At 40.9% G+C, this 11,903-nt stretch overlaps 1 protein-coding gene across 1 annotated transcript; it reads right to left on the bottom strand.

Moving 5' to 3' along the window:
- Window positions 1-362: 362 nt before the first annotated feature.
- grinaa (glutamate receptor, ionotropic, N-methyl D-aspartate-associated protein 1a (glutamate binding)) lies at window positions 363-11,302 on the bottom strand. Its single transcript, XM_056419319.1, has 7 exons — window positions 11,216-11,302; window positions 5,801-6,110; window positions 5,013-5,128; window positions 4,675-4,875; window positions 3,936-4,064; window positions 3,087-3,230; window positions 363-2,052 (listed from the first exon to the last, which is right to left on the bottom strand). The coding sequence occupies exons 2-7, from the start codon at window positions 6,072-6,074 to the stop codon at window positions 1,903-1,905; spliced, it is 1,014 nt and encodes a 337-aa protein (XP_056275294.1). The 5' UTR covers window positions 6,075-6,110; window positions 11,216-11,302; the 3' UTR covers window positions 363-1,902.
- Between the last annotated feature and the right edge of the window lie 601 nt (window positions 11,303-11,903).

The following is an 11,903-nucleotide window of genomic DNA, read 5'->3' as shown; positions in this document are numbered from 1 at the left end:
ATCTGCTATTCAAAAGCTTTAAACCAGACAAAGACTAGATGTTTGAGGCCAACGTCTATATTAAATAATGAAAACATAATGCTAAAATGGCTATTTAATTTTGGACACAACTCAAACTCACATACATATTAGAGGCTGAAAGATAAATCCTATATAATGCATGATGCAATGTCAATAAATTAACTTACAGGATATCTTTGGGATTCGTACTGCAGCTTCTTGTATGATCAGCTAAATTGACTGATAATATTGGCCATGCTGATTTATTGCTCAATCTTTAATATCAAGAACACAGCCGCTTACTTTTAGCAGAAACATCTCTTCTTAGAGTTGCTCATGGTAAGTCAACACACAACATTAAACACGCTTACACATCTGTTTTAATGAGAAGCAAACAGCGGTGTAGAGGAATGTGGTTCCACTTTGATTTAATGCAAATATACAATGCCAACAGACCTACAAAGCCCAAACATTACTTTACCTATACGCACCAAACCACTAAGGAGTTCTATGTACACTAACACATCAGTTGGATACAAACACAAGAGTTAAAAAAGGGCTGCAGAACAACACTGTGTCTCTCCAAAACAGGAATACCTGTATAGTGTGCATTATCAGCACATGCAAATGAGGAGAGGGCCATGCAAGAGGTGTAAAATCAAAACAGAAGTTCTAAAATAAAAATACATCTCTCAAGTTGTGTGTGTTTACATGCAGTGAGCATTTTGGCTTCCAGTGCCTGTTGACTCCTTTAGCTTTTGAGTATAACCAGTATACGATGGTTTCACAATCACTTTAGGTCACAAAGTCCTTGTAATTTCCCCCAAACACCATGAGCAGGTGTCTTCCTCAACGCCATCTTAAAAGCAACCTTAAAGCAACCCTGTTATCTACATCAAGCTCAATAAATAAATACGTTATAAGTCAGTCGTCCATTTTTAATGGTGTTAAAACTCAGTCGTTCTGAAACTTGGATCTGCTTGGTATGGAAGTGGGCAGAAATCAAAATTAGTTGTCATGAGAAAAAAACATATACAGCAGTGCATTTCACGTCATGACCGGATGAGAGCAAATTAGTGAAAATTCAGTTTGGAATCATAGAATTAATTTCAAAACATGAAAAGAAATTAAGTAAGAATATATAGTTTATAAATAATAATTAATGTTCATGTTAGTCACATCCAACACTGATCTTCATTCTTTTGCCAATACAATATTTGAGTTACTGTACTGGGTAAGTGCCCTAATGTCAGTTCACATTTCCCAAAAAATCAACACATCCGAGGTGGGAGGGGTTTGAGGTATCATATACAGTTATACACTTAACTATTTACAGCTGTAATAGAGGTATTCCTCTGGTCGCTCTAAAGAACCAGAACACAACTTTAGTTGTGTTTCCAATGTTGCCATGCAGAGTAACTTCACACCAGCGGGCTCAAAAGGTGAGATACATTTGGGAAAATAGGAATTTCTAGCACTAACTTCTTCTCAGGCAAAACTAGTTTGCATCAATATTCGGCGCTGTGAATACCTTCCTGCTCTTTTTCAGTTTAATCTCTGCAGCAAGGCAAAGCTGAGGGCCACGCATTCACAGGATAACATGTATGAACTGAGCCAAACTAATGTAGCATCTGTGTTAGTAGAAGCAGTAACAGCAAGCAAAGTGGTCAGACTGAGGGAAAGACCCATCATAGATTTATTTTAAATAAATAGTGTCCCTCTCAGTCGGATTATACGACAGGCTGCACCTGTTCCACAGCACAACTGTTTCAAGAAGTGTATGTGTGATCGGAGAAGAAATGAAGTGTGCCATGGGAAAAAGTGAAGAAAAAGTTAGGGAGTATGTTAGCAACCATTCACAATAAAGGGATTATCTCTTCCTATTCTCTTTAAGGTGCAGCCTTATTCACGGGTGCGTCCCACAAGAGCCAGGATGTAGAGGAAAATGTTGATGATGTCGGTGTAGAGGTTGAGGGCAGCAAAAATGTACTCCTCTGGACTCAGAGACAGCTTCTTGTTGCCCAGGAGAAGCTGAGTGTCCACAGCCAAAAACTGCAGAGAGGAAACAAGGATGGAATTAGTCATTTTAAGAAATGTCTCCACTTGGGATCCAAAATAAATGACACACAAATGTATTTTATCAGCTACTGTTTCAGACGTATCAAATATATCCAAATACTATCATAAACTAAAAGACCATAATATACAGTCAAGTCACAAAAACCATTTAGCACACATTAACATGCTATGTACACATTATATGCATTTCTTATTTAAGGTCATACATATCTGATTATTTATCCTCTCAAGTTTGCCATGTATTACGACACTGAGGCCCCGTGCCTGAGAGAACGCAGCACCCTCTTTTATATGAATGGGACCACCAATCGATGCAGTGGTGTTGTCTTTCAAAAAGTTGAACCTGGCTCCACCACACCAATGCAGGGCAGCGTTCTACATGTCCATATATCATTAGATATGACATGGGATGTGTTGGTAACGCCATATGGATCAATCTTCTTGATCCATGATGTTAATATTAAAGGTCAATAGAGCCATTTGTTCTGCTCGGCTTTGAGAGTTGCACTTTACGCATCACATCTTCTTCTCTTGTGTTCATCTGGTTAAATTCTACTCTCCGTAGAGTTGTCTACCTCTTCTGTTGGCCCAAAAACATATTTAATCAAATCAAATCAAATATTCATGGCGTTTTAACAACAAGATCCTAATAACAAAGTTAGAGTGCCATTTTCTTCTTGCTAGGCGTACATCTTTTTCCAGCCCAGTTTGTGCTTCACTCTTAAACATTCTGCGGATATAATCCCCCCTCTTTGAGCAGAATGAAGTTCACTGGAAGGTGGGCAATCATCTGAATGCCAATGGGACTTGTATCCAGGTGCCATTATCTCACAATTATAAAATTACACAACTGAAGGATTTACCTTTGATTAATTGAACTGCTCTTGCGCAATACTGTTGTGCTAAATAACGTGTTTTTTAATAAAGCGGCAAAAACTAAATACAAGCTACAATTCATGTGCGAAGGAGTGTCACTTTTAAGAACACAACGTGAGTGTGAAACCTACGCAGGTGAAGAGCAGAGCGCCCAGTGAGGCATAAACGATGTGCAGGATCCTATGGCGGATGAAGATGCACAGGACGGAGAAGAGCAACAGCACGATCAGGCAAACAAACAGCACGCCCCGACAGGAAGTGAAGTCATATTTGCTCTGTGGAGACAAGATGTTAGAAAACATGAGGCGACATAAGACGTGAGACTCAAGACTTTCAAGACTGAAAGAAATGGACGTCAAATGCAGTCAAAACAATTCATAATCGAGTCTTTTGAATATTTCATGTTTTAAACCAGATTTATTTGGAGGTTGATTTTGGATAATATCTTTCTTTGTTCAACACCTATTAAACTCTCCTTACCCCAAATGCATTGTATCCCTTTTTTTACAGCACAAACTCAGCTATCAGTCTGAATGATCATTTAGTCAATTTAAGTATGAAGTTGACAGGAAGAATAATACAGGCACCTATAATTTTTTTGCAAAATCTTTCATCATAGGTACTTACAGTATTTTACTAGTCTTACTTGTAAAGAAATGCACACACATGGGGTAGAAACATGTACAAAAAACAGTTTCCACTGTAAATCATTAAAGAAAATGCATAATTTAGTAAAATAATTTAGTTATAAAATAACTCATGCTCAGTATAATCAGAGAAATAGACTCCAGAGGGTTCAACAAGCAGATATGATATACTGTATATAAATAAATAAATAAAGACAGCGAGTATGCCTTCAGTGGGCTTTGTGTAAGATTGACGAGGTTGCAGAAATTCTCAATTTAGTTTTGAACCGGAGTGTTGATGTTTGTCTGTAGACATTTAATTACTTATCCAAGCAGCGGTTTGTGTGTGCTGACCTGTAGTGAGAAGAGCACGACAGTGAAGCAGACCACTGCAGTGATGCCCACGGCCATGATGACAGTCTCTGTGTCATAGAAGCTGGCAATCATGCCCACCATGTAGGAGAGACTCAGGGTCAGGATGGACTGCAAGACACAGAAAACACAGAAAACACTCAAATCAGCATCACGCATGACACATTCTAGTAACATTGGTAACATTGCATACATATTGTCCTGTGAATGCTTGGCCCTCAGCTTTCCATATGATGGACGATATGTCTGTCTCAAAAAGCAACACGTAAATCAACATCGTCTTTAGTGTAGATGTTTGGAATATGACAACAACGGACACGCTTATTTTATTTAAAGCCACATCACTGGATAAAACACGACTGGTTTTTGGTTCTGAATCAGTTTCAATCACTTTTCCTCTACCCTCCTCATTTTTCTTTAAATCTCAAATCAGTTGCACCTTATTTCACTTCATTCATTTTTCTGTCTCCATAGTTTCTTCCTCACCTCGGACTCCTCATCAGGGAAATTTGCTTCATGGAAACATAAAAAATCCTGTCTGACAGTTGCTTTTTATGTCTGACCATTCATCAAGCAATACTCAAACATACATACCTACTTACATTGTGGTGGTTTATGGGATTGTTTTTGCAGCTGCAATTCGATGTCATGTATCTAAACAGACTTTCACAATGACCGATCCATTTTCTTTTTGTGATTTGGTATGAGGGCAAGTTCTTACCAGTGCAACCAAGTTCCAGGGGTGCTTACGGCGGAACTCTCCACAACAGCTGAGGACGATCAGAGAAACAAAGAAGACTGCGTAGGACACATAGTATGTCCAGGGATTGCGCCGGACAAAGTACTTGGCCTCGTCGACAAAGGTGAAGATGGCGACAAACGAGCAAGTGATCATCAGCTGCACTGTGAGAACCATGAAGACCTGGTGGGAGGGAGGATTCATGGTGAGATGAAAAAATATGTTTTAGTGTCTTTTCTATATTATTATAACTTGAATTAATGCTATATTTTCATCCTCATCAGACCCGTTTAATCTGGTTGACGTGGTGAAGCACCTACCTTTCTGATGAAGGCTCGTCTGATGGTCTTGTCCTCAAAGCCGGAGTTGGTGAACTCTTCATTGTCGTAGTAAGAAGGAGGCCCATCGTTATGGTAACCAGGACTGCCGGTAGGGGCTGGTGAACGACAAAAACAGGAAAACAGTTTGTTTTTGTTTTGTTATCGGCCTTTCACATTTTTTCCAAAGGCTTGCGTAGAACCACGGAGGCTTTTCTCTGTGGGGAGCAAAGCGCTCAATGTGGTTGAACTTTGGCTCAGTGTGCACTGAGCGCGGCGCCGCTCTCCACTGGGCTCAGGGGCAAAATACAGCCGGCAAAAAAGCCCAGGCCGAACAAATGGACACGTGTCTGTGGTGTTTTCGGCACACGCCGATTGCAGTATTGATCTCATTGATTGCCCAGTCGTTTGTGTCGAGTCTGAGCTAAACTGGAGCAAGAGGTTTTCTTGTCGATCTGGATCGTGTTTACAGTTCTTCTAGCAGTCACAAGCCTTTCGTGAGTAAATCCATTTGCAGGAAACACTTTGCTCGAACTGGTAACTTCCACTGAACTGAGATGGCATTATGAAGCAAAGAGGAAAGTAATAAATGAAGACCACTGAGCACATTGTTTTTTGTGGATGGAGAGTGAAATGATATGATGTGCTCTCTTTCATAGAGGCACTTTTGGTTATATCGTGGTTTAATTTCCTCTGAGTCACACTCAGGTACATAATAGCAAAGAATAAAGTGGCCTAGAAAGAGAAAACTCTCTTCTTAAATGCCTCACATCTTTGGTTTAATCACTCACCCGCTGGGTCATTGGGAAAGCTTGGCTGTGCTTGTCCTTGCTGGTAAGGCCCCTGGGGGTAGGGCCCCTGGGGGTTGGGACCAGGGGCGAAACCTGGGCCTGCCTGGGGTAAACCTGGCTGTCCGTAGCCAGTTGCTGGAGGGTACGGTCCTGTTGGGGCTTGGCTGTAGTTGGGTGGAGGCATGCCAAAACCTTGCTGAGGGGGTCCATAGACGCTGTTGTGAAGTGGGTTGTTCTCACCCATAAGCGGGTATCCATTCTTGTCCTGGGACATGATGTGGGTGATGGCTCACTTTGCTACTCGAACAATCTATGAGAGGAAGAGAAGTACAATGAGGATTAGTTCACTTCAAAAAACATCTCTATCCAGCACAAACATACATTGAACAGGCAAGAAGATTTAAAAATACTCTCTCAGTATGAATATTCACACAATGTCAAAATATCTTTTGCGTATCAAAAGTCTCAGATGTAAGCAGAGAAAAAGTAATGTTGGTTCAGTATCTCGGCCAAACTGGCAAAGAGACGAGCGCTGCATCCCCCTGATTAAAAAGGTCACTGGCAATAAAACTATGTTGCAGCAAGAGAGGACAGAGGAACCGAGGAGAGCCAGCACTTTCAAATCACTTCACATCCGGCTGTTTTACCTTCCTTTCGTGGATGGATTGGTTTCTGCTAAAATGTGCATTTAATTTACTCTACAGACACAAACCAAATGTCTTCACTTACCCTGGTGCTATTGTGGACAAATCCCATGAAACTGACAATGACGCTGACACTTCGAAGGAATACTTTGAGAGAGAAAACTAGTCTTTGAGCGATCAGGAAGAAAAGGCTGAAATAATAGAAAAAGAGATGCGCCACCAAAGGCCCTTTAAACAACAGACTGTTGCAACACCGGCAGAAGTGGAGAGAGAGAGACCGGGTTACAAGGGATGAACTGCACCTGTCAAGTTCATGCTCCTCCTCATTGTTTTGTTCTTATCAAGTGTCCACAGTTTAAATATGTTCAGTTAGTTGATGTTTGACCCTTTTGCTTTAAAAGCCACTTTGACAATTAATAAAATAAATCACATTTGCGGATAGGATGAAGAACAGTTCAAGCCAAACTGACCAAGCATGGAAAAGTCTGATGGCTTTTATTACAAATTAGAGGAGGGGTCAAATACTCAGGGGTCAGATTTGGGTTTTGAGGGAAATGCAAAAACAGATGCAGGGTGGTGTATACACACTTACAAGTAATAGATAATTAAGGGGGTGCCGGGGTTGCTTTTTGTTGTTGTTGTCTTTTTGTTTTTTTTCTCAGGTGAGGTCAGATATACAAGGTTGATTAGTGCTTTAAAATGCGCTGGGCAAGTTTCATATCAAATGCTTTACTCACAGGATGGGAGCCAAAATCCATTCCCCTAATTGCTGACTTTAAAAGAAAAGCTTGAGTGTGCAGTTGATAGTCTTCACTTTTTTGACCTGAAATAACAAACATCCTACTCCTCCGATAGGACATCTGTCGTCTGAGCAAACCCAGAGATGTAACTTAATAACCCATGAGTCCTTAACTAATCATGTGACACATCGTCAAAGCATGTGATCCCTCCCTGTCCAATGACCATTTAAAGCATTTCAGTTTGTAACTCTGGATTCAAAAGGATTTGCAATCCATGTTAGCGCTGGGAGACAAGGCTGAAAATAAGAATCCTACTGATGTAATTCAATTCAGATTATTTTGTATGGTCCAAAATCACAAATTATCTTCAGAGGGCTTTACAATATGTACAACATCCCTGTCCCAGGACCTCACACTCCCCAAAACAAAACTTTCACAGGCGAAAAGGGGAAGAAACCTCCAGGAGAGCAACAGAAGAGGATCCCTCTCTCCCCATGGACAGAAGAGACGTCATGAGTCCAGAATGAAGCCGCACAGAGTTACAACACACAAGCAAAACACATTGCTCAAGGTTACCATTAATCAATTACCAATAAAACGTGTGAGAAAAAAGATGCTCATCACGATTTCCTTAAGCTCAAGGTGAAACTGCCTTCGTTCTCCAACCAACAGTGTGAAGTTCAAAGATATCAGTTTATTATCAACTTCAATAATCTGTACAACTTCACGAGTCATACTTTTTGATAAAGACATTTCTAAAATGATAACATTTCATTTCCCCAGTCCTTATTCATATTCCTGAGTAAGTCAGCTAAGTCAACATTCTATCTGCGTATGATGGATTACAGGATAACAAACGTCAAGGCTCTTCAGTAAAGGACATGACAAGTCAGTTCCCTGACTGCCAGCCACTCAACTCAAGCACACAAGAAACATCAAGCGACCACAATAGTTTCACATCCATGTCAGTGGTGAATATAGTCAATCCAGTTGTTGTTTTTGAGCGGGTTGAATCTGTTTGAGGCAGAGTTTGTGTTCAGCTTTACACGCATTACGTGGGTGATTTCCAATCCTCTGAGGAGAGACGCCCCATCGCTAGATGGATAAGAACAGTTCCACTCTCCCTGGCGTCTGCGGATAGCTATCGCGAGTAGAATTAGGTAATGGGGGCAGGGTGGGGAGGTGGTTCAGTGGGCTAGCCAGAGAGCCATGTTTACACAATTAAGCGAACACAATACCTCGACAAACCCACAGACCACATGTGCATGCCAAAGCAGCACCAGGAAACACAGACACAACAGGCACAGAGAGCAGTGGGGCCGATACAGAGGTGTGTGTGTTACAATGTGTGGCGCCTCGACAGGTTAAACATAACAAGTTGTGATCTGTGATGGAGGATTACTTCGATACAATTACATTACCACTCATTTCAAAGATTAAGTATACAACTTTTAATATGCAACACTGTAAACCAACATAGAAGTTCACTGAGAAATAAAATGTTGTTTCACAGTCACATAAAGAGTGACTGATTCTGTGGTGAGACGGTTTCAGACCGTCAACCACAGAACCAGCTACATGTGTGATGCCTCTCCTTCCTAAAGTTATGGAAACTCCATTTGGACGACCTGGTCGATGGACCCCCCACCGAGTGCCCGACTGCCGATCTGCAGGCCGACGCAGCACTCTGGCAAGATGTCGTCATTGTGACGCGTCAGCAGCTTTTGTGACATCAAACCTGCAGACGCCTCGCCTTGTGATGCCTGCACTTCAGCTAGATTAGCATGGTCTGGTAACACACTGCAACCTTCTCAACTGTTCTTTAAGATAACGGAACAGATATTTTTCTTTGTGCTCGTGACAACATAAAGGTGTACAGGTTGAATAACAGTGTATTTTGTCATAACACATTTTTCAAAGTTCTCAGTTCAAAGTGTCATACATTATAAGAACGATAAAATGTTCTCGCTAAATATATGTAAATAAAAAAGGTGGCATGTTGTAATAACAGGAAAGTATCTTGTTGGAAGAAGACATTTGTTATTTTTTCGGGTGGCAACAATACACTGTCTCTACAAAGCTCAGCTGATTCATCACTAGTTTAAAATCAAAATCAATTATTCACTCACTACAGAGTGGAAGCAGTTGGCAATTGCAGGAAGTGGTGTAAGTAAGATACTGCAGCTTTTATCTTGTCTGGACAATATAGACCAACTAATCTTTAAAAAATCTTAACAAACTCAACAGAAATGCAAGCAAACCAAACTTATCCTAAATGTTAAATACCCCTCTCTTCACTTTATAACTGTGTCATAAGGACACAGTTATATCTCCACATGCATCCTGCATGTCCTGGTAACAAGCGGTCAGGGAAGAACAGTGAGGCTGTTTCAGTCTTGGATAATGAACGTCATATTTAGGTTTAATGCTTCAGCTTCAGTCAACACGGGACAGCCAGACTGTGAATGGAGAACTTTGACCAATAACACTGTAAACCTACAAGGACAAATCATTGTAAACAGCAAAGGACGGTTGTTGGCCGATGGAGACAGATATTTTGAGATGTGTGGAATAGTCATAGAGAAGCATCAAAACACAGAATCAGGATATGGGTAATATAGCGGCATTCATATTGTTATAATACAGCAATTCCAAGCATGTCATTTAATTTAATTTAAATGGTTGCCTTATTAACTAATCAGTATCATTACAAATATGTTTTGGTAAAATCGACCATCCTGTTTAATTACAGTATACAGTTTACAATAGATTATATGAAAGAAACACTGTGTATATGGCTGCAACTAACAATTGCTTTCATTATCAATATACCGATCAATTATTAAACTAATCGATGGATTGTTTGGTCTACTAATTGCCAGAATATATTGAGAAATGTCTGTGACTAATTTCTAGAGCGAGGTCATTAAATTTCAGATATTCAGTTTACGATCATAAAAACTACAAGTTAACAAATCAGGGGAAAAGACATCCTCAAATTTGAGAAGCTGGAACCTCTGAATATTTGACATTTTTAGCTTGATAAATAAAGATAAAAACTTACTATTCAAACAAAAAATACTAATGTTATCACCTAGAGCTGAAAAGCACCACGTAACGTGATGTTAATTATATGCAATGAATCGTGACTTAAAACACACCGACAAGCAAGGGACCCTCTACTAGATAGATAGATAGATATTTTATTAATCCCCAAGGGGAAATTAGTTCTCTGCATTTAACCCATCCTTCGTTATTAAGGAGCAGTGGGCTGCAGTGATGCGCCCGGGAAGCAACTGGGGGTTCAGTGCCTTGCTCAAGGACACTTCGACTTGCAACTAATGGGGAGAGCCGGGATCGAACCGACAACCTTGAGGTTGCAGGACGACCCCCTTTACCCCACTGAGCTACTAAACCACCAGGCTGGACCCAGAGGTAACATGGGCCCGTTACCTCGAGGCGGGACCACCGACACACAGTGAGCGTCACGGTGCACCTGCAGCGGCCGCGGCTCCATGCGACGTGTCGGCCCCACCAGCGCAAATAAACACTGCGACACTGCGAGCATCTGTTCGCGTTACATCCAACACCAGCTCACTCATATCAGCCCGAAGATAGCAGGACCGCCATGGCGGAACAGATACCTATGAGTGATACTAGCTGGAGGGTATCCAGCACCCAGCTGGCCACCATCTTGAATCCATATAGAGCAAGTATTTTGGGATAAAAACCACACGACCCCCCCCCCCCCACACACACCTTCCAATAAACATTAACGGGCCTGAGCTGTCAGCTAACGGTCAAGCCAAATGTATTATCCTTATTATCTTCATGATGTACTAATATAAATTAACCCTACATCCTTACTGCATCAACCTTTGTAGCAATGAACCAACGGTTTGTGTTAACGCGAGACGGGCGAGATGCTGCGCGTTGCTAGCCGCTCGCTAGCCGCAGTTCATCATACGGTTTCTACATTTAGCGTTAAAACACACACCGACCGCAGTCCCACCAGAGTCCGGCCCACGTACCTTTAATGTGTATATTTCAGAGTGACAGCCGACATTAAGTCTTCCTCCGCCTCCTCCTGGTCTCTGGACTGATCAACTGAACTACTGGTCTCGCGCGCAGCCTGTGACGACACCACACGACGTCATCACGTGGTGCGTGGGAACCTCCGCGTGTTACACAAAATGACACAATCGATCTCTGCCCCCGCCACAATGACGCAGTATTTTTCGTTCGGGTCATAGAAGAGAGAGATATACATGTACAGGACTGTCTCAGAAAATTAGAATATTGTGATGAAGTTCTTTATTTTCTGTAATGCAATTCAAAAAACAAAAATGTCATGCATTCTGGATTCATTACAAATCAACTGAAATATTGCAAGCCTTTTATTCTTTTAATATTGCTGATTATGGCTTACAGCTTAAGAAAACTCAAATATCCTATCTCTAAATATTAGAATATCATGAAAAAGTATACTAGTAGGGTATTAAACAAATCACTTGAATTGTCTAATTAACTCGAAACACCTGCAAGGGTTTCCTGAGCCTTGACAAACACTCAGCTGTTATAAATCTTTTTTTTAACTTGGTCTGAGGAAATATTAAAATTTTATGAGATAGGATTTTAGAGTTTTCTTAAGCTGTAAGCCATAATCAGCAATATTAAAAGAATAAAAGGCTTGCAATATTTCAGTTGATTTGTAATGAA

This window comes from Pseudoliparis swirei, chromosome 1 (genome assembly GCF_029220125.1).
Source record: "Pseudoliparis swirei isolate HS2019 ecotype Mariana Trench chromosome 1, NWPU_hadal_v1, whole genome shotgun sequence".
Taxonomy (NCBI): Eukaryota; Metazoa; Chordata; class Actinopteri; order Perciformes; family Liparidae; genus Pseudoliparis; species Pseudoliparis swirei.
Note: the sequence above shows the minus strand (reverse complement) of the source record. Positions and strands in the feature narration are given on the sequence as shown.